At 38.9% G+C, this 22237-nt stretch overlaps 2 protein-coding genes across 3 annotated transcripts; both read right to left on the bottom strand.

Annotated features, from left to right (window-relative positions):
• Positions 1 to 1922: 1922 nt before the first annotated feature.
• LOC101158282 (long-chain-fatty-acid--CoA ligase ACSBG2) lies at positions 1923 to 17078 on the bottom strand. 2 transcript variants are annotated; one of them, XM_004072119.4, is made up of 16 exons: positions 17064 to 17078; positions 13485 to 13634; positions 12589 to 12663; positions 12381 to 12493; positions 9150 to 9433; positions 7460 to 7548; positions 6996 to 7116; positions 6801 to 6881; positions 6530 to 6679; positions 5736 to 5903; positions 5298 to 5479; positions 4941 to 5171; positions 4492 to 4709; positions 3476 to 3615; positions 3157 to 3400; positions 1923 to 2965 (listed from the first exon to the last, which is right to left on the bottom strand). In XM_004072119.4, the coding sequence occupies exons 3-16, from the start codon at positions 12651 to 12653 to the stop codon at positions 2874 to 2876; spliced, it is 2178 nt and encodes a 725-aa protein (XP_004072167.2). In that variant the 5' UTR covers positions 12654 to 12663; positions 13485 to 13634; positions 17064 to 17078; the 3' UTR covers positions 1923 to 2873. The 2 variants fall into 2 exon arrangements, with proteins under 2 accessions (XP_004072167.2, XP_020561365.1); XM_020705706.2 differs by lacking the exon at positions 17064 to 17078 and adding an exon at positions 13711 to 13825.
• Positions 17079 to 18799: 1721 nt separating this feature from the next.
• LOC101167460 (histidine triad nucleotide-binding protein 2, mitochondrial) lies at positions 18800 to 21948 on the bottom strand. The gene is made up of 5 exons (XM_004072079.4): positions 21744 to 21948; positions 21483 to 21614; positions 21292 to 21396; positions 19092 to 19164; positions 18800 to 19018 (listed from the first exon to the last, which is right to left on the bottom strand). Exons 1-5 carry the CDS (start codon positions 21825 to 21827, stop codon positions 18927 to 18929), a joined length of 486 nt encoding a protein of 161 aa, XP_004072127.1. The 5' UTR covers positions 21828 to 21948; the 3' UTR covers positions 18800 to 18926.
• Between the last annotated feature and the right edge of the window lie 289 nt (positions 21949 to 22237).

The following is a 22237-nucleotide window of genomic DNA, read 5'->3' as shown; positions in this document are numbered from 1 at the left end:
TTTACAAATAAAAACAGAAAACATTCCAAATGATGCAGTTCCTCAAATGACCACTAGAGGCTTTTTAAATATACAGTAAACCCTTGTTTTTCGCGGGGGTTACGTTCCAAAAAGAACCCGTGATAGGCAAAATCCGTGAAGTAGAAACCTCTATTTTTTTTTACAATTATTATACAATTATATACTCTATTATGCATTGAAAAGAAAGAACAAACCATTTTACAGGCTCAAGCATTTGTTTCACAAATCAAAGTACTTTAGAAACGTTTTTTTCTACAAATAACTTCTGTTCTGTACTGTCAAATAATAATTTTAATCATCAATGTGTACAGAAGGCTTCAAATCGCGGAGATTAGCCCCGCCCACCGCGACCCGAGAGTAATTGGATTAAACGGGAGAAAATTTAAAATGATTATGAAAAAAATACAAAGTACAGTCGGACAAATGGTGACTCAGGTGTATTTCACTGCTCTTCAGACTGAGCCGCTGCATCCTCCAGTGTTTTCTTCATTTGAAGCCCGCAGTGCAGCTGTGTTTGATCGGGAGAACAACATAATGATTGGCAGTTGAAGTCGCTCTTTTTTCTATGGGTTTTGAGAAACTCGAAATTGCAAAGATGATTTGTTGATGATTTGAAGATGATTTGATAATGTAAATTTGGCGAGCTGTTTTACATACGTGTACATATTAAACTGCAGCGTTATTGACGCACAGGTAGAGAAGAAGCGGAGTGACTCTTTAGCCAATCAGAATGCAGAACACAATGCACGATGCAAATCCGTGAAGTAGCAAAACCGTGAAAAGTAAACCGTGTTATAGCGAGGGATCACTGTATATAAAAAAGTGTACACCTTTGTTTAAAGACCCACTCTCATCTTTTGATCTAATTTTTAATGCTTTTCCAGTGGTCTTTTAATTATGTTCAAACTATCTTTAGCCAAAATCAAATAACCTGTGTCCTTTTCCAGGACAAAGTTTCTCCATAGCAGCAGGAGTTACCTAGAAATTTGCCCCTTGTGTTGCGGATGGGGACCCCTTTCCTATTACCCATCTCCCACAACTTACAGCCCCTCACACCCCCCTGACAGCAATATTGGAGCTATTGATGTTATTGCACACTTTTGAGTGACACAAAATGCATCCAAATGGAGAGTTTATGGCCCGTCCAGTGCATTTTCTAAATGACAAATAAGCTGTTTTTTTAAACAGTTTTTTGCATGGTTTTGGGATGAATAAATGAATTGTTGAATAAAGAAATACTCAGAAAAGCAAATTTGAGCTCAATTTTCTTAATATATGACCTCCACCATCAGAAAAATGCCACAAGAACACGTGAAAAACACTCAAACTATAATTCTCATATGATTATGAGATTATGAGGCTTTTATCGGCACAGATAAAAAAAAGCTCTCAATTGCTCTTTTGCCCTCAGCTGCCAATTTTTTGGATCAGCTAGCTTCAGTCTTTGAGTCTGTGCTGCTCCAGGCTTATGTGCCCCCCAAAATATGCAAACGTAAGTATTTATTCTTTCCTAAAGCGTAAAAATGAAAGGATTCGGACAAAAAATTAGAAATAAAGGGATTCCGAAAAAAACTAAGGAGCTAACTGCGCACAACTCATGTTGTTCTAAACCTATGGAGTTATTTCATATATAAACCTGTAAAAGAAAAGTGAAACATCTTATTTTAAGGAATGAACACAAAATTTCACAAATGTCTCTCATCTAAAAGCAGCCTCTAGTGGTCGGTTGTGGTACTGCAATATTTGGTACATCTGGATTGCTTTGAAATTCCAGTGTCATTCAGAATCCAGATATCAGAGATGATCCATGAAGTTAATATATATAATTAAAAGCAGTGCAAAATCTACATAATTAAAATGTGAACAGGAGTGTTAATGAGGATGAAGACACAGTACAAGGATTTATATTGTGCATTTTTTAGTTGAACAGGTTCTCAATTTCTAATGAAAATCACTACAGCGCTTTTATAGTATCGGTATCAATATGAAAAAACATCACAAATATTCAAAAAACAACCAAATACATTTAATTTATTTCATTTGTTCTTTGCTCACCAATTTCTGCTTATTTTGAAAATAATTGAAATAACATAATAAATTGATTTAAACAACCTTTAATATTGATTCAGAGTCAGATTTAATTGTAGAAAAATTGAGAAGATATTACAATTATTTAACAAATATTTAATTCAGCAGCAATTATTTGTTTTATATGATTGATTTCCATTGACAATGTACCCCTTCACATGCACTGTATGTGCTGAAACTGACAAACATGATGATTTTAACAGAAAACAGTACATGTCAGCATTCAGCCTTTTTTTCCCTTTATGAAGAAAAATCTACCACTAAATAAATATTTCAAAACAAATATTTCAGACATACAGAATAATTCTTCATTGCACTTGTTGTGAAAGCTGACATTCTTGTTTTTTCAAGAAATATTTCTTCAACCCCTGGTTGTCATGGGGACCATGTGATGCACATGTAATAAAATATTTAAAAGTTGGGCTGCATTCAAATGTATTTCACCAAAAAAAAAAAAAAAAAACAGGAATGTTTCTGGAGTTGTCTTTAAGAATTTTTTCTTGCAGGTAAACATTTGAACTCATTTAAGCTGCACCGTCCCGTCCTATTGTCTTTACTTAGTGGCCTTGAACCTCCCACCACTGTGTTTGGGGAACAAAATGGCTCTGCTTTGCCTTTATTTCATGTGCGGTTGGTGTCAAACTGTGTGACGTGGATTTACATTCAAAACAAAGAGAGCCGTCCTCGCAGCTTTTGGCAACACAAACCTCTCTTCTGTTTCTGGCCACATTTCCCATGAGCACCTCTGCTCTCTGCCTTGCAGTCTACTGTCTTTCTGCAGCTCCTGAGTACAGTTCGTTAATTTTTTCCTGGTACATTTTCACAACAATGGGTCTTCTCAGTTTCAAGGTGGGTCCTGCACAAAAAAAGAAGAAATCTTAGTTCTTTTATGACAAATCTCAGGATAAAGATCTAGTTTCTATTCTCTGCATAATACATTTCTTTAGATAGATCAAAAGATTATTGGAGTGAAGCTTTAATAGTAAACAAACTTTGGCCTGAGGATAAAGTAGAAGAGAAAAAAAAACATCTGTTTAAAAATCTGACCCAGCTCTCCTCCAACGACAGAGAAATCTCGCTCCAGCACGACCCACTTCTGGATTTTCTGGGCGTTGGACGTCGATCTTGCGTTGACACGATCTATGCCTTCCTGAATAGCTTTGTAGATAGCAGGCTCCTTATTGGCTGTGATCTCTGACACCTTGGTGGCAGTAACACTGTGCCGCCGGCAGAAGTCCAAAACCTCTGAGCTCAGCTCATTCAAGGGCTCGCCGTTGTCATCCATGACACACTGCAAAAGCAAAAGACAGTTCATAGGTACATGTGATTACGCAGCAGCTGTGGCTGTTTGCAGGGACTCACTTACTTTAAGTGTGATCAGCATGGAGAGGAACTTGAGCTTGTCTCCAATTAGCATGGTGTTGCTGATGATAGGAAGTTCACTCTTCACTGCATCCTCAATTGGCACTGGAGGGATGTTCTCACCGCCGGCGGTGATGATCAGCTCTGCAGAGAAACGACAAATGGATTCTGATTAATACCAAAAACAGTTGTACTGTGCTGGTACTGTGCTCCATTTTCATTTGGTCTTCTCCAAATGTGCCAAGTGAATTTTCTAGGTAACAAATTAGCTCTTTTATAAACGTCATTTTCCCATCTGCTCCTGATTTACAATTTGAATAAAGAAATACTCTGAAATGAAATTTAAGATTAATTTTCTCTATATATGTTCTCCATCACGAAAAAAATGCTGCAAGAACATTTAAAAAAAAACAAAAAGACAATTTTCATTGGAGTGAGTCTATAAGCTTTGAAATAGAAATAGAAATCCGAATTTCATTTTTCTCACTGCTCCTTTCCAGTCATGAAGATTTGTGGATTTATGTCAATGTACTCATTGTGAAAGGAATGAAAATGAACAGAAAAAGTTAAGACAATTTGATATGGTGTTGTGTGCAGTATCACAAAAAAGCTTTAAAACTTCCTCATTCTAAGTGAGAAGTAAACCACTGTTAAGTTAAACTGATAGGCCACAACTTTTAAATACAGTTTTTATTTGTTGCATATTTTTTGCTGTACTGCTGCAGTTTTCCAGCTGCTTTTCATAAATTAAAATATGTACCGGTATATACATTAATTTTTGGTGGGATACCAGTTCATTTGAGGCTTATGTTTGTACTTTCTGAACTGCTGTAATGTAATTAGTTTTGTTAATAAATTTGTTAACAAGCTTATCAAACGTCGTAAAATATGAAAAAAAAAAAATCAAAAATTGAACTAACACTAAACAGTAATACAGGATATAAATAGCAACCAATACAAATCCTTGCTATTGTTGAACCTTTTATGCACAAATCCCTGGTGTTCAGCACTGCCTCTTACCTTTGATCCTCCCAGTGATGTACAGGAAGTTTTCCTGGTCAAATTTCCCCAGGTCTCCCGAGTGCAGCCAGCCGTCCTCATCAAGAGCTTCTTCTGTTTTGTCAGGCATGTTCAGGTAACCCATGAAGACATTGCGACCCCAGAAACACACCTCTCCGTTCCCTTCCTCATCTGGGTTATTCAGTTTTATTTTACTGCCTGGAATTACTTTTCCACAACTGTAAAGCAGGCAGAGACATTTCACTCTTCACTTCAGCTTTACTGGTCAAAACGTTTGCATATTTTTTAGTTTGTTGGTAGATTTTATACAAACTAAACTAGCTTTTTATGATAGGTGTACTTCCCAAATTACAAACTGAATAACAAGCGTAATGTGATGGACGGACCTTCCAAATTACAAACTGATAGGTATCTCTGCCTGTGCCAACAACAAAGGACGTCATGCTGACCTTCCAATGCGGTACTCATCAATGGAGACGGTGTGAGGGCCGGAGCTTTCGCTCATTCCATAAAGCTCCTTCACTGGGATGTTCAGGCTTAAGAAGTACTCCAAAGTGTCTTTGGTGATCGGGGCCGCCCCCGTGAAGCAGTACCTGCAGCGGTCCAAGCCCAAGGCGGCACGCACTTTCTTAAAAACCAGATTGTTGGCCAACATGAAGCCCCAAGGGACCAAATTCTCCCTGTAGCACATAAAAGCAAGTACACAACATAAACAAGGACATTGTGTATCTATGAAGGTATGACACATGACTGTAAAACTGGATTTGAGTCCAGTAAAAACATGAAAAAGACATCCTCCAGCTCACCCCTCCATTGCACTGTAGTTGTACTGCAGCCCAATTGACTTGGCCCAGTCTGCCACCCTCTTCTTCAGAGGGGAGGCCTTCTCTCCTCCAGCTCTCATCCCTTCCTGCATCTTCTCCCACACTCGGGGAACCCCGAGAAAACAAGTTGGTCGAGCTTCTTTCAGCGTGTTAACCAGGGAACCCTGAAAAGAGAAACATGAATTAAAACAGACCTTCAATGCTGGTCTTTGAAATCTACCAACCAGCATTTCTTCCAGCCAACTCTTCCTCAATTCCAGCTGATCACTTGAGCAGATGAGCTTTGTCAATCAGAATATGGAATCGCTTGATCTATCTAGTTAGGAGTTAGGACAGAGACAGCTGGAAAAAAGGCAGGTTGGAAGAATCCAGAATAAAATAAGCCATTAAAGTTTATTTTTTATACAAAATCATGCCTACCTTGAGGGCATCTGGCTCTGCAAAGTAGGTGGTTCCTGAAAAACTCATGCTGATCCAAATGTCAACCATCTGGGCTGCAACGTGGCTCAGAGGCAGGTAGCTGATCAGGATCTCCTGACCGTAGTTTTTACAAATCAAGCCAGAAGAAATACGGGCCGTCCAAGTTATCTATTGGGACAGATAAGAGAGTCTTCAGCCCAAAATTCAGTCACTTCTCACAAAAACTGACTCTCCACATCTGGATTTTTTTAGTTTGACCAGCTGAAAACTGAACTTTTAAGTGTAGAATTGTCAGTAAAGAAATCAGTGACGGTGTTCCTCAAGGCTCTGTGTTAGGTACTCTTCACATCCATGATTTAGAACTTTATTTTAAAAGCACCTTTTTTCTTTTTATATAAAAACATTGGATGATGTTCTAAAGCTATACTGATATTTTCTACAACTTATTTAGCCTTTTTTTTAATTAAATTTTATGCTTTAAACTTTAATTATTAATTATTAATTCCTGTCATAACCATATTTATTAAACTACTTTTTTACTTAATTATTGGTCATTTAAAGAAAAAAACTTCTGAAACCCTCCTAAAACCACAAACTCTAATTTAAAAACATGAGTTAAGTGCTGATTCAAGATAAGAGTAAAGAACATAGATTTTTAGATACTTAAATGTCATTTTACAGATGTAAGTTTCTATTTTTAACAGCACAGATAAGGTGTGACTTCTTTAGCTTTATCTTTTCCGAACTGATAGATTTCGATGCAGTTTCCAAAATAACCCAAATGTTGTCCTCACGTTGTCTTGGCTCAGCATGACTCCTTTAGGGTTGCCGGTGGTTCCAGAGGTGTAGATGAGGGTGCAGCACTCGTTGGCTCGCTGGCTGTCAATCACGGCGTTCAGCTGCTCGTCTGAGACGTCCTCTCCAACCTTCATGAACTCTTCCCACTACAGAAACACAGCTACAGTATATTGACCTGTAGTTTTGTTTTCATTTGTGGAAAAAAAGCTTTAAGGAATTAAATGCAGTAGATTTATCTTGTGTGATCAACAGAGTGATGCAACGTACTGAGTAGAGGATTGAAGTTTTCTGTTGGAGCTTGCCTTTATACTGGATAATAGCCTTCAGGTGAGGTAACTGATCTTTAACCTAACAGGGGAAGTGATAAGAAAAGACGCATGAGATAAATGTTCTCCCCTCCTCCTCTAGATGCTTTCAAAAAGCACACGGTGGAGGGATTCTTTGATGGAGGACACATCTGACCTGCAGGATTTTATCGAGCTGCTTCTGGTTCTCCACAACCAGGATGTTGGCCTCACAGTTGGCAGCCACATACTGGCAAGCCTCTGGGGAATTGGTCGTGTAAATGCCGGCTGCCAACCCACTGCATCGGAAAAACATGATCAATCTCCTGTGCTTTTGCTCACACCTTTAATAATTTACCAACATGCCTTAAATGTCTAACACGACCTGGACAATGATTACAAATTCAGTCTTTCAATATGGATTTAAAAGGCATGAATGTTCAGTGTGCATTCAATCCAGAACAATTGAAAGTTAATTATTATCTCAATAAAAATGTTCAATAAACACCAACATGTTTGCTTAAGCAACCATGTGAGCCAATAAATCTAAATAAATCCCCTGCTTAACTTTGCAAAAATCAATTTTTTATAAATAAAAATTCACATTCTGAAGGTTCTTAACCTGAATCTGTGGTTTCTTACCCTGCAAAGATGCAGCCGATGTCAGAAATGAACCACTCGGGGGAGTTAAACCCCAGAATCCCAACGCCATGAAAACGTTCCAGGCCCAGCTGCAAACCAGAGAGCATGGACATGTTAGTGACACAGAAGCACAGCGCCCTCTTTGTTTTTTCAGGAGTAGTTCTCGTTCTAAAGTCTCTTTGGATCCGTGAAACAAAAGGTGTAAGGCGAGCTGTGAATGTAACGCACACCTGTTGTCATCTGTTCTCACACCACAAAGTAAACCGAGAACAGAAATTAAAGTTTTTTTTTTGTGTGTGTAACACAAGCAAATCCACACAAACTCAGACCAGGAAACAAAAGCCGCTGATAAGCTACTTAAGAATGGATTCCATTCATCCATCCGTTTTCTAAACCCGCTTCTTCCCATTCGGGGTCACGGGATGCTAGAGCCTCCCCAGCTACTGCAGGCAAAGACAGGGCGTTCCATTTTTATCCCCAAATACCGTTGGAGGATAAAAATCTGAAATCTACGTCTTTGCTTAAAGCCTGTGAACCAAAGAAACAGATTTCAGCCACTAAAAAATCTGAGAGAAGAAAACAAACCAAAAATAAAAAGCATTTTCGTAGCGTGCATACTTTGAATGTCTGTTGAATGTCCTTGCTATTATTTCTTTCCTTCATTACAGAAGAGCGGGTCTTTAAAGAATACATGTTAAAGGGCAGTTTTGTGAAGCCTCAAAGATCAAGAGCAAGCCTGAGAACAAGCCACACAATCGTCATCACTTTCATGCTGGACAAAAACGGCAAACAAACAAAGAAGCTGCAAACCAACAGAAATAATTGTATCCCCTTTATTCAGGAAAAAAAGAACAAGTCAGTTCAGTTTTTGTCCTGGAGGCTATTTAAGATGCACCCTTATGCACAGATGCACAGTAGATCGCAAAGGAGATGCACTGCAGATTAAAAACATACGCGATGAGACAAACAAAGTCAAACTTAAAGATTAACTTGGAAACAGAAAAAATTGTGAAACAATCTCTTTAAATAGAGCTTGAGTCACATGATGAAGAACTCCCTGAATGTTTGAAACAGCATTTTGTCATTTTACTCAGGGTTTCCTTAACATTTGCTCTAAAACTGCACAACCACTATAACAGCACAACAACTTCTTGACACCACGCCATGTCTGTATAAACACAAACATCGCCTGCGACTTGACGGGTTTCACGAAGCTTTAGGCCACAACAACGGAGCAGTTTGAGCTGCTGTATCCAAACTGTGGTTTTAGTTCAGTTCTTAGTGACAATTTAATGAATGGAATGAAGTTTTTCCAGCAGCTGGAGGTCCTGCAGCCAACCCTGCATCCCTATTTCAGAGCTTCTGAGACTTCCTTTCCTTCACCTTTCAGCCCCTCTCCTGGATCTTGCTTGGGACTAAGATCCACAAGCAATTAAAGTTTGATGAAGTGCTTATTAAATAGTGCTTATTTGGCCATATTAAATATATATTTCTGTGTTTTATTCCTCCTTTCAGGGAATCTGGGACCACATTAGTTTATTTACAAACATTAAAGATGTCTTTTTTAATCGAAACATGCAAAAAATCTGAATATCTTTTGGAGCAGTTTAGCAACTTCATGATTGATTGAGGTGCAAATAAAAGCTGAAACAGAATTTCCATATTTTCCTATCTGAATCCAGTTACAGACCTTCAGGAAGCTTTTGGCCGCTGCACGACACTGCTCATAGTACTGCCTCCAGGTGAGAGATGCCGTCTGGCCGTCTTCTTTGAAGACCAAAGCGGTTTGGTCCCCGCTCCTCTCCACCGTCTCCAGAAACATCTGATGAATCGTGACTGGGGTCTCTGAGCCCGGACCAGACGCCTCCATCCTCAGATTGACCGCCTTGTCTCTGCTGGCGCTCCACAGCTTGTCGGCAGGGGCCAAGGTTGTTGCCAGACTCTGTGTCGACATGGGAACGACCCTGGGCTCCTCTGTAACATGACAGCAGGGACAGTTACGCACTCCCGCCATTCTCGGCTTAGAAAACACCTGCTACCTAGCTCAAAGACTGCAGGATTGCTTTTGAGGAAGATCTGCGGTGTAAAAAAAAAAAAGGTGTGGACACATTCCTAAAGCCTTGCTGCTCTGCACATGAGTAACCTGATTTGCTGATGTCTGTAAGGGAGGAAGGCTTAGCTGTCATCTGATACAGAGCAAAGAGAAAAAGTACAGAATGTGATTCATCTCCATCAGGCTTAGTGAAGCAAAAAACGAGTTGTGCATGATTTTCTTTGGTTTTTATTTTATGTTGTGTTAAATCTGCAGCTCTGGGTATAAGAAATAAATTCTGGTTTCACTTTTATTAGCTTTTTCTAAGATAAAAAAATAATTGCAAATTTATATAGCCTGAAGATGTCAACTGAAATTAGGCTCCGTACCAAATGATCAAGGGGAGAAAAAAATAGTTTTACACATCTCTCATTGAGGGAAAACTTCTGCTCTTCCAGCCAGCACAGCCTTTTAAGACCCACTCCAATAAAAATCATGTGTTATGGTGTTTTTAACACGTTCTTGTGGCATTTTTCTTATGATGGAGGACATACGTAAAGAAAAATCATGTTTGGACCCTGATAACTTGGCAAACTATAGACCCATTTCCAACCTACCATTCCTGTCCAAGGTTCTTGAAAAAGTTGTCGCCGCTCAGCTCCACCATCATCTCTCAACGCACAGCTTGTATGAAAAATTTCAGTCTGGCTTCCGGCCAGCTCACAGTACAGAGACAGCCCTGGTCCGAGTCATGAATGACCTACTCATGGCTGCGGACCAGGGCTCCCCATCTCTACTCATCCTTCTTGACCTATCAGCTGCATTTGACACTGTGGATCACGGCATTCTCCTTAACCGTCTTCATACTACTGTTGGACTCTCTGGGAACATACTCAACTGGTTTAAATCATATCTCACAAACAGGACAGAATATGTGGCTCTGGGAAATGCTAAATCCCACACACACACAGTCACCTGCGGAGTTCCTCAAGGCTCTGTTCTTGGACCTTCACTCTTTACCATCTACATATCTCCACTTGGACAAATCATTCGTAAACACAACATTTCATTCCACTGTTACGCCGACGACACACAATTATATGTAAAAATGAATTCCACTCCCACCATAACTTCTTCTGCCCTCCAGGCATGTCTCGAGGAGATAGAAGCATGGATGGCTGAAAACTCTCTCCAGTTCAACAGCAACAAGACTGAAGCCATATTAATCGGTACCCCTCACCAGATCAAAACATCCTCCACCAAAAGCATTCTGGTCTCTGGTCACAACATTCCACTTTCTTCACCTGTGATAAATCTTGGTGTCAAAATCGATTCTACTCTAACATTTGATCATCATATACGTCACCTCTCCAAAGTCTCTTTTTTCCATCTGAAAAACATTGCAAAGCTCCGCCCCTCACTAACCCAGTCTGATGCAGAAAAACTAATCCATGCTTTTGTCTCCTCCAGACTAGATTACTGCAATGCTCTCCTTGTTGGGATTCCTGGCAGGAGCCTGGAAAAGCTCCAGCACATCCAAAACTGCGCTGCTAGGGTCCTGACAAGGAGACGCAAATTTGACCACATCACTCCTGTCCTTCAGTCACTTCACTGGTTACCCATTCGTTCCAGAATTCAATACAAACTCTGTCTCCTCACCTACCAATGCGTCCATGGAACTGCCCCTGCCTACCTCAGTGAGCTCCTTTCCCTGCACGCCACTTCACGACTCCTCCGTTCCAATTTCACACACTGCCTTCATCAGCCAAGGACCAGGCTAACCACTATGGGAGACAGAGCCTTTCAGGCTGCTGCCCCTCGACTCTGGAACAATCTTCCACAATCCCTCAGAGCCCCACAAAGCCTTGGCACATTCAAAAAAGGCTTAAAAACTTTTCTTTTTAATAATGCTTTTTAGTACTTTCATTGTTGTTTTATTTTTGTCTTACCTTGTTCTTATTGTAAGTCATTTTTATTTCTGCCTCCATTGTAGCGCTTTGGGATTTTATCTAAAATGTAAAGCGCATTCTAAATAAAATTTATTATTATTATTATTATTATTGTTTAAAATTGTGTTTTTGAGTATTTCTTTATTTAAATCGCTGTGAATCAGGAGAAGATTAAAAGATGCTGTTAGAAAAAGCTTTTAGCTGATGCTAGAGTTGGTGGGCCACAAGCTCCCTGCTCTGCTATATCCTGATGCATCCACTTACAGACGTCTAGATCCATGTACGTCTTTGTTTTCCTCGTCTGAGTTGGAATCTGGATAGCTCCTATATTGCTCACCATTTTTGTTGCATTGATAATATTAGGTTGGGGGTGTGAGGGGCTGTAAGCTAGTGAGAGCGCATGTATACAGAAGATGTCGGAAAACAAGGGTGTGGTTGCTCCAGGCCAACAGTCCCACAACCCAGAGGCAAAATTCTAATGATCTCTGCGTAAAATTCTATAGGGTTATTTTGCTTTTGGCTAAAATCAGCATTTTCCACTGGGGAAAATTTGAAAACACATTAAAAGATGATCGAAGTGAGACTTTAAAACATTATAGACCACACAAACAAATTTTGATCCCATAAACAAAGAACTAACTCAATAGAAAATACCCTTACTAAATTCAAAGTTTAGTTTTTTAAGGCTAAATCACAAAAAATCCAACATTTCACTTATGTCTTTTCTGAGTGCACAGATCTCTCTGAAATATATGATTATCACAGATAAAAACACATTTATACACAATTTTAGAGCAAAATTGTTTGATATCTTTATGTTTTAACATTTTGTTACTTTCAATGCCCAACATTTAGGACCACAAAAATAATTTAATTCAACTTTTCTGTAGTTCTGTGGTAGCTTTTAACATCAGATCCTAACTGTCATCTCGTGTCTTACCTGTTGAAAGACCTTCAGCGACTTCCTTCGCGTCTGGGGAAGCGAGCTTTTGAGCTGGTGCTGGAGGAGGTTTCTGGTTCTGGTTGACAGAGATCTCTGAATCTGGAGGGATGCTGAGAAAATGACAAGGAAGGACATCTTTTTAGCCTGAACAAATAAACCTGTACAAGTTCAGACATTTCCTCTATTTCACAATGATTTCACAAACCTGTCAGCGTGAAGATCCATGGCTGCGACACCGTTGCTTAGGATTGATTCTCCTGTGGCGCTCATCTTGCATTTGCTTCAAACAGTAGAATGAAATCAGTGCTAGAACATTTCAAATGTTGTCCATGGAGGACTCTCTGAGCAGATAAGGTTATCTGTTACAAAACAGTTCCACTCTGTTCATTTATACAGCTCTGACATTGCTTAAAGTCATTGCAACAGGTCAGCTCTGCGTGACCGCTGACTGCTGTGTAGTGGTGCTCCTAATGTTGAAACGCTTGATGTCGTCCCAGGAGGCATTGCTTTACCCTCTGACTGCAAAAATTTAGGATCAAACCACCTTTGACCCAAAAATAAAGAAATCTTATGTGAGTTTGTTCCAAAAACCAAATTTTAAATAACTACAAAGCAATAAAACACTAAAAAACAGAGCTGGAGGTGAAAAAAATGTTTAAAATGTTATTTTTTTGCATTTTTAAACCCTTATTGAATAAGTTCTGAGGATAAAAATGTGCTTCCTTTACTTCCAAGTGTAAAAACACATAATCAATAGAGTCTGCCTTAGATTAAAACCCGCAGAGACAGCAGAACTTTAGTCTGAACTCTGATTTCTCTGAACCAACAATTTGCAAAAGTGCAGTTTGGCAATAAATATCTTTGCTCTAATTTGTACAAATCTCATTCAAAGTGCTCTGCCAAGAACAAAATGTCAGTCCCAGTCATTTGGATCAAAGTGTATTGTGTGCAGCTTGCATTTCCAGGGAAAATTCTTGTAGAGAAACAAAATCTTTTCAAAAAGAAAGCAATTTGAATGTGTCCGGATGGATTTCCTGTCCTTGAATGTGAAAAAAACAAAAAAACAAAAACATAAAGGAACATATAGAAATGTCAGCTTACCTCCTTCTCTTAAAGAGTTGAGTGGCATCAACTTGACAGCAGCACGTCAGGTGGAGCACAAAGCTGGGTCCACCTTTGCCCTGATCTGGTTCTGGACTTTTGCCCTCGAAGGGGAAAGTATAGCTGTGGGTTTTCCTGCCTCACCCGGATCTGGAAACATTTACACAATCCACTGAGCGACCTATGCTGAGCCTGTAAAGAGACGTTAAAGATCCAACGAACCGACCAAAGGTTGCATCTCGTCAAGGTGACGAGTCCTGAATCCTGAGACGCATGAACACATCAATCAGCTGCAGAAACCGAGAGTTTGTTTTAATGTCAGATGCTGACGACTGTTGTCCTTGGTAACAGGGTGAGTGTCAGCAGAGGGGGCATTCATGGATCCCATGGAGGGGTTATAAAACCCCAGTGTTAAGTAAACCTTTATCAGTTCAAATTTGTTCTTCATTATCAATTGTGCTCCATGGAGAAATGATTCAATCAGATAAGTTGTCTACAAGAACGGGTGAGACTTTGGACCATGAAAGACCAGCTGCTCAACTTATCTAGAACATCTGAGGATGCACTTGTGTTTTTCTTTATCCTAAATTCTCTTATCGTTTTAAGCAGGGGCTGACCGCTGCTCTGTTACTAAATATGGAGTAAAGTTGAACTGTCTTCAGTGACACGCAGTAACCTCGCTTTGACTGCAAGGCCAGAGAATCATACCACCCGGTCACACCACAACTGCCTTCTTCCACACCCCATCTGCTCCTCCCAGGGGGCTGTGAATGATTTGAGTGGAACTTCATAAAAAAGTGGTCATCTAAAACTGGAATTCAAACAAACGCACTAACACCAATGGGGTTTAAATGCACTTTACTCTCCGATAAGACGCCGTTAATGCCGCAGTTATCAGATTTCTAACTTGATTATTTCACAAAAGCTCGATAGCCTTTTCAGATATCATTTTTACTAAGTTTTAACTAGTTTTTTTTTATTGCAGGAGGTTCATTACTGAAACCTTTGCAGTGTCTGTCAGGAATATTAATTCACCACATCTACATTATTCAGTTTAAATCTGTTCAATAACTAGGCACCTATTTATAGACAAGTTTGTCTCAAGGTCCCATGCAAATACATCAGACCCTGCAAAAATAATAGAAATAATGTTGTTACAGTCCAATTATCTTCCAGCAACTCAAGGTTTTAGTCTGATTTAGAGTAGATCACATCACAATAGGCAAAATTACATGAACTTAATTTATGTAAATTATCAAACAACTGAAGGAATTACTTTCTCTACATTCAAATGGACAAATGTGGAAGGTAACATTCAATTTTAATAGATGAATAAAAAGGATTTGTAATCAGAAACAGATTTATTGAGGGAGCCAAAACCAGAATGAGACAAATACAGAAAGAAACCCACTTGGCAGAGAAACTCCCTGCCATAAGGAGAACCCAAAGAAGACACAAAAACAACAAAATCCACTACATCTATTCTAAGACAAATGTTAAACAAGATTCTAACAAGCTAAATAGAAGTTTTTATCAGAAAATTTGAAAACTATTTTAAGCATCCCTACTACTCTATATGTTGCATTAAAGGCAGCACAGAAGAAGAAAGACTTGCATAAACTAGAATAATTTTAAGGTGGTTTAAGACTGAATCTTTGCAGCACACACACACACACAAATGATTTGAGTGTGGTTTTCTTTAGAAACAAAATTTTAAAGAAAAAACTTTATATTCACTGCAACGGGAGGCTCATCTTTTATTCCTCCAATGGGGCTCTTTATTCAAAACAACAATTTTGTAGTTTTGGTTAATTTGTTTAAGCTATAAAAGTTTTTTTCTGTTCTGGGTGGTCAGAGAGGATTAAACTTAGAAGCAGGAAGACTCAGCCAACTCCATCGAGTTTTGAGCATTTACTTGAACCGACCAGGAACCAAACAGAGAAGACACTCCAACACAAAACACAGAAAGAACACAACTTAAACAGGAAGCAACATGATTGCAGGCAGCTGGGATCAATTAAGGAGGGACCACAGCTAACCTTCCAGAATTGTAACCAAAAGAAACACCACTAGAGGGCAACCATGATAGTTTCACTTATGTTTACATTTTCAACATGTAAGATAACAGAGAAAATTATGTTAAAATGTTTAATCCTCATGCAGTCAAAGAGGTTTATAATAAGAATTAGCCTTAAACGCAAAATCTTCTCCTGCACAACAGGGTCTGGCTGATGTTCAGAGAATATAATTGCATTTACATTTATAGATTATAAAAAATAGAAAATGCCACATTTGACTTGTATTTTTTATTCAAAATCTGTTGCAGCAGGAGGATCTTAATAGACACAGGGTGGATTTTATTTTGATAGAAACTTGTATGGGCTACAGTCAATAGTTTAGAAAAGTTAAAATTGTAAAATAAAGCTCTGTTGTTTTTAAATTGTTCACTGAAGAAGGTTAACAGACTCTTTTAGAGTGGCAAGAAAACAAGTAACAAGATAAATGTTATCAGTTTGTGCATGTGCAGTGTACCTGTAGATAAGAGTCATGAAGAACAGCGTCTCCTTTCTGCAGAAGTGAGAACACTTTCTACTTGGTTTTGAGGAGAACCAACATCACACATTACCAAGAGAGTTCTCTATGTTTATGTATTGTCTTGAATAAAAAGGGAAACCTGTTCACTCAATGGAATTTTATCTTTTAAGATCGTATGGTGCCGTTTTACAACTGGGCGTCTACAAATTTGGACCTTTAAAAGTCTTCAAATACAGCTTATATCAAGATAAAGATCTGTACGAAAATTGAGGTCCTGCAGGTTTAGCAAGCATACAAACATTTGCACATACATGTAATGAATCTAGAACAACACAGAACAGTGTGATAACAATCAAATAAAAAAAAAGCAGAAAACGACTGTTGCTGTTGTTTCTATCAACATATAAAGAAATACTGTTGAAATTATATCTTAATATTCTATTGAGTCTTTTAAAACATTATTTAACTTGAAACGTGTTACTTTACATGAATTATAGCCTGTCTGGAAAAACCCTTCAGAAATGAAAGTAACATTTTGGCAAAACCTGTTTAGCAGTTTTCCTGCGCGGACAGACTTTTCTTACATTGACCAGTAAGTATAGTTCTTTTAAAAATTAAAAATTAAAACACACGTTTTAACCTAAGGAGGTGTTTTTATTTTACTCACTTTTACGCACAAGCATATATGCGAAAACGCTCATTTTGGCACAATTAGTCAGCTTGTGCGTAATGTGTGCGTAATTGGGTGACAGCGCGTTGATGTTCTCTGACTTTGGTTGTCTTAAATCCTCTCTCATCAGGCTGCAAATATTTATAAACGCTGCTTTGTCTGCGATAATCTATTGCCCGACATGTTGTAGATAAATAAAGTCTCGGAGGGTTGTGTTTTCTGCTCCTTTGGCAAAGAAACCCGAATCTCACAGATGCACCAAGTGTGTTCGTCGCGCGCTTAATTGAAGTGTCCCCGAAAGCGAGCCGCGCGCGTTCGCGTGAGCGGAGGGGGGAAGAAGCTGCGTTCTGCCTCCTCAGCAGAGAACCACTCACCCCGCGCTGGTGCTGAAAAGGATGCGGCTTGGCGCAACAGTTCCACGCGGCGGACCGGGTTCCTCAAACTAAAATGTTGTCAGGCTCGGCAGTCTGGTACAGGTGTTCTACCAGTTTGATTTTAAGACAGGTTTTAATTCCCCTTTTGTTTGACCTCGCAGCTTGGTCTCTGATTGTTTCCTCTTGTCTCATGTTTCGTGTGTTTAAGTTCCTGTTTTCTAGTGTGTCGGGTCATTGACCAACTCACCGTGTGGATGTTAGCTGCGTTCCCTTATTTATTAAATGTGTGTTTTGTCATCAAGCCAAAAGCTCTGCCTGAGGTGACATTTAAGTATTGTCACTTCTGCCTGCTGGATACGCAAACAGACTCTAAAAACCTTCTTAGTTGTTTCAATCAAGGCCTGTAACCTCTAAAAAACCAACACAGCTATGGTGTCCAATTCATGCCTAAACTATTTGGCATCACACAGCCGTCAAATCTTCACGATCACGATCAAGAAAATAACATTTAAATTCTGCACATATCTACATCCTGAACCAGTAACCAAAATATCTTTCTAAAAAAAAAACAGGACACCAAAAAAAATTAGGTTAATTAAGACAGAAAGCCTTGCAGTTTTCTTTGTTTCCACACTGTCCAGACAGAAAAAAATAGAAGTTGTTAACTGAACAACCCATTTATCTTAAGTTGGTATATTATAGCAGAAAAAGGGAGGATCTGGTTGCTCCCCCTAATTATAGTGACCAAGGATTCACCCTGGAGGCAGACCAGAAGGACTCAATAAGAGTGTAGTGGAACTTCACCTTAAGGTTCTCAAATTGAAATACAAAGAAACTAAATATAATATTTTAGTCTCAATCTGAAAGTTTGAAGAAGAAGAAAAAGTTCCAAAAAGGATTAATTTAATCTACAAAAAGGTGCTAGAACCTAACTGGACAGACAACATAAAAAACAAGAATGTTTTCATGTTTATGTCTTTAAAAAATAAACCCATAATTTAAAAATGTTAGCTTTTTTTCTCTTAAATCAAACTTATCTTTTCTGAGCTGTTTCTCCACATTTTCCCACATTTTGTCCGTGTAGGCTCTGCAAGCATTTTTTAATAAAAATGTATTTTTTGATCAATTGTTTCACCTGATGTTAATAATGTTAACCATCACAGACCAGAGAGAAGATTCAACTTAGTAGAAGCAACAGAAACCTTTTTTAACTGTGGGACACACAAACGTTTTGCATTTCCTCAGCAAATGCAAACGGACAGAGAAGTTTGTGAGGGAACGTGAGGTTTGCGGTCTTTGACATCATTCCGGAGGTTTCATCGCTGGTCTCTTCCAGTTGGTGGCATGAAGTCAAGCTATGAATTTTTTTTAATAGAAGAAAATCAACTCTGACACTTAAATCTTTATTATTATTGTTGTTGGTTGAGGAAATTCCATTGAGAAACAATTCAATTTCTTGTTTGACATTGAACAGATTGATACTAAAAATAAAAATGGTTAAAAACTGGATAGAAAATTAAAAGTCATCAAACCAGAAAAGTTTTTAGCAGCAGCTCTAACTTGGTGCACATGACCTTTGACCCTTAAGGCTTCATAATCTATAAAGCTGCATCTTCAACAATATAATTTAAGTCAAAAATATTCATGTTTTTCTGCACATTATGAGAGTGTTTGTAGACGTTGTTGGTTCCTGATGACTGGTAAGAATTGAAATGTGTTGGAAAAGAAAGAACGTCTTCATTTGCAGCTGGATTTATTCTCACTTTTGATTTTTACAATTTATGTCAGCACAAAATATTTGAATGTCGAGGCTTTGAAAAGGTAAAGTTGTCAATCGGACGCTCCAGAATCCTGAAGTGAGACTCATCCTGGAGGCCACTTCATCTGTCTCCCCCCCAGGACGTGGACGTGGAGGTGGTAGACCGACTGGGCGCCGTGCTTCCCGTCATTGATCACTGAAAATACAGACGAACCGTCAGACTTTCTGACCACAGGGTCAAAACACAGTGGACGGATGACGTGGCTCACCCACTCGGTACCCGTCACTCAGGGATTCCTGCTTCGCCACGTTTTTAGCGACAACCAGCAAATGTCCCAGAAGCTGGAAGACGGGAAACAAGAGGCGTTAAGAGTCCACTTCTCTGGTTCTGTGAGTTTTATCAAAAGCAGAAAGGGCATGGATTCACTTTGTGACAACATCTGGACTTTGGAGGAAGCTGCAGTTTGGACCTGAGAACTGGAGCATGGAAAGAGGTCAGGAGTGGACGACACGGATTCATCCGAGTGAACCCCGTCACTCTGCACTGTGACACATATGCAAAGCTGTCTGGACCTGCATATCTATGAAAACAACTTTATTTAAAGGAAGTGCAAACATGACCTTTGAAAAAAAAAAATCAGCTTGAATCTATTTTAAAAGTCCTAAAACGAGCAGGACTTATGACAGACGTTCGACCTGCTTTTCTGGAAAAGTGCTGCAGTCTGATTCTTCGACCGGTCGGTTTGGATTTTTGCCGTTAAAGTTCCCTTTTCTGCTTGACATGTTCAGTTCTTACATATTTCTCACATGTGACTTACAAAGATAAAAAATCAAGTTGGCTTATAAAAACATGAGAATATGTTTTGTTTAATGTATATTTTTGCTTAAAAGACCCAAACAGATCATCCCTTGATCTATTTTTTTAGTGTTCCAGTTGTCTTTAAATTATGATTATGTTGTTTTTAGGCAATAAAAAAAAACTGTGTTGTTTTTAGGACATAGTTTCTGGAGGACAGTAGTACTTTGAAAATTCCCCTCTAAGTTGTGGCCGGGACTATTAGTCCGGAAAAAAACAAGAACAGCCCCACCCCCCACCCCGTCACCACTAACTGAGAGCTCTCTGTCTACAAGCTGTCCTGCTTGCTTACGATCTTTTTCAAATGCTCTTTTTATGTCTGCGCCTGTTTCAAGATTTAAATAAAGAAATACCCAGATCAAAAAATGCATTTGTAGGATTAATTTTCTTACAATTGCAACTAAATTTTATAGGAATAAAAAGATAAACCATAATGGATACGTTTAATCACTAATAGTAAATATTAGGGATGTCCTAGTCTGGTTTTTTCATCTTTTGATATCGAGTCCTGATGCTTTTGTAAACAGTTCTCATAAATAGTGGGAAAAGAAAAAGAAGCCCCTCCCTGCTTGTCCAGTGTGAACACCATGTACGAGCGCTTTCTTGAACGCACCTCAACTGATCGCTGAGCTTGTCAGCTCATCCTGATCTAGAAAACCCGGCGACCACTTCAAAGCAACGATCTTAAGAAAGTAACGCAACAATTCTGAGACTCAGCATGTTCACATTTAAACGTTTAAAACAGAAATGAAGACTTCAGAGCTGCTCAGTTAAAATCCAGACCTATATCATCGGGCTAAGGTGCTTCTTTTTTACCCTAAGGAGATCCTTGATTCTGTCTACTTTTGCAACAAAAACCAATGATCTAGTCTTTTCACCCAGCTCTCTGGAAGCTCATCACACAAAGCTGTAAAACCAAATTCAAAACAGGCACTCTGTGAGGAACGTCTGCTTCTGAGTTTATGCCTGCAATATTCTGAAACCATGATATTAAGCTTCATTCATATGCCTTAGCAGATTTCCTGACAGCCTTATGACTTTTCTCCTACACTGATAACTGTCCAAAGAGTGAGGATCAGGCACGCACACTCATAGGGCCTTACGGGTCCTTGAACACCTGCCCTCTTTGCCTTGTATTAAAAATTGCCCTAATTAGTGTATAAATATTAATACATTCCTGTTAGAGATACCATAAAAAAACACAACATTAAATATTGTTAAAATTTCAGCATTCCAGGGAAAAATGTTTTGGGATATTTTGTGTTTAAAATATTACCATCTGCATTAAACTTGATTTGTGTTGATTATGCCTGCAGCACATTGTGTCAGCATAAATAGCCTCCAGTGTTGTATTGCTTTGATGACATCCTGTGATAAATAGAATGACCTCATGTTGAAAATACGTTGTTTGTATAAACAAAAGACAATTTTACCCACACAGGTCATATAACGGAGAAGGTATCTATTAGTACTTTATTTTTAAAAGTTACTTAATTTCCATATAATCTAAAGGACAAGTGTTTGTTTTTGGTGCCCTTTTCTAAGTTTGAGCCCCTGCCCTCTAAAATCTTGTGCACATCCCTGGTGAGGATCCATCAGGAAAAAGAGCCCACCTCTGCATCTGCATCTTCAGCAGCACTTATTCGTGGAATGGGGGTCCTGGGAATAACCAGGAAGTGGACGGGCGCCTGTGGACTGATGTCTCTGAACGCCAAACACTAAACAACATCAAATCAGAAACATTTAAGAGTGACTTTGCTATTTAATGGATGAGGACAGGTGTGGCACGGGAACCATAATTTACCATATGGTCTTCATAAATGATATCTGCAGGGATGCTTTTGTCAATCACTTTGGAGAAGATGGTTGGAGCTGAAAACCTTTTGCTTGCCTCTTCTGCCAGTTTCACCTCATCGTGTTTTGTGCAAAGAGTTTTCTGAAAATGAAAAAAAGGGTACATTAATATTAAGAAATTAACCAAACATGCTTTATCCACTGATTTAAATAGAAACCCATATTAGGCGTGCAAAGCACAGGTTTTCCACGAAGCTAAAATGACAGCTACCTTAGCTTGACAAACACGGTGAACACGGCTGAGCTGAAGCGCTCTGCACCCAATCTGTGCTCGGAAAGCATTACAAAAATTCATAGCTTTAAAAATCCCCTCTGCCAGGGAGTGACATTTACTTTTTGGACAAAAACACGGCAGTGCAGGGCACCAACTTCTCCACCATAGCTATCGAGCTTGATGCTGCCTTCAAATAAATCAGAAAGCTCAAATTCCATAATAGACCTAGCCTTGACAAAAGTGTACAAGTTCGAAAGTTTAAAAAAAACCCAATCGATAATAATAAATTAAATCTATATAGTGTACTTAATATTTACGATGTAAAACGACTTTAAAATGCACGATGTTCACGTTAAAAAGAAACGTCGAAATTTATGAAAAAAAAAATAACGACGTTATCTCAAACACACAAAGTGTACATGAATGACGTAGTTGTGCGTACGAGGTATGTTCAAGAGCAGCAATGTTAAACGGCCTTTAAACGTTTTACA

Source organism: Oryzias latipes, chromosome 9, assembly GCF_002234675.1.
Source record: "Oryzias latipes chromosome 9, ASM223467v1".
NCBI classification, from domain to species: Eukaryota; Metazoa; Chordata; class Actinopteri; order Beloniformes; family Adrianichthyidae; genus Oryzias; species Oryzias latipes.
The sequence above is the reverse complement of the archived record's forward strand: the minus strand, read 5'-3'. Positions and strand labels throughout refer to the sequence as shown.

Excerpts from the sequence above, each read along its gene's own strand:
- LOC101158282 (XM_004072119.4), bottom strand. The coding sequence starts at position 12,653 with ATGAGCGCCACAGGAGAATCAATCCTAAGCAACGGTGTCGCAGCCATG. Across the intron at positions 7,549-9,149 it reads CGGCCAAAAGCTTCCTGAAG|CTGGGCCTGGAACGTTTTCA; the intron begins GTCTGTAACTGG and ends TCTGGTTTGCAG. Across the intron at positions 6,882-6,995 it reads AGCTCGATAAAATCCTGCAG|GTTAAAGATCAGTTACCTCA; the intron begins GTCAGATGTGTC and ends TTCCCCTGTTAG.
- LOC101167460 (XM_004072079.4), bottom strand. The coding sequence starts at position 21,827 with ATGAATTTTTGTAATGCTTTCCGAGCACAGATTGGGTGCAGAGCGCTT. Across the intron at positions 21,615-21,743 it reads ACCGTGTTTGTCAAGCTAAG|AAAACTCTTTGCACAAAACA; the intron begins GTAGCTGTCATT and ends TTTCATTTTCAG. Across the intron at positions 19,019-19,091 it reads GAGTGACGGGTACCGAGTGG|TGATCAATGACGGGAAGCAC; the intron begins GTGAGCCACGTC and ends CTGTATTTTCAG.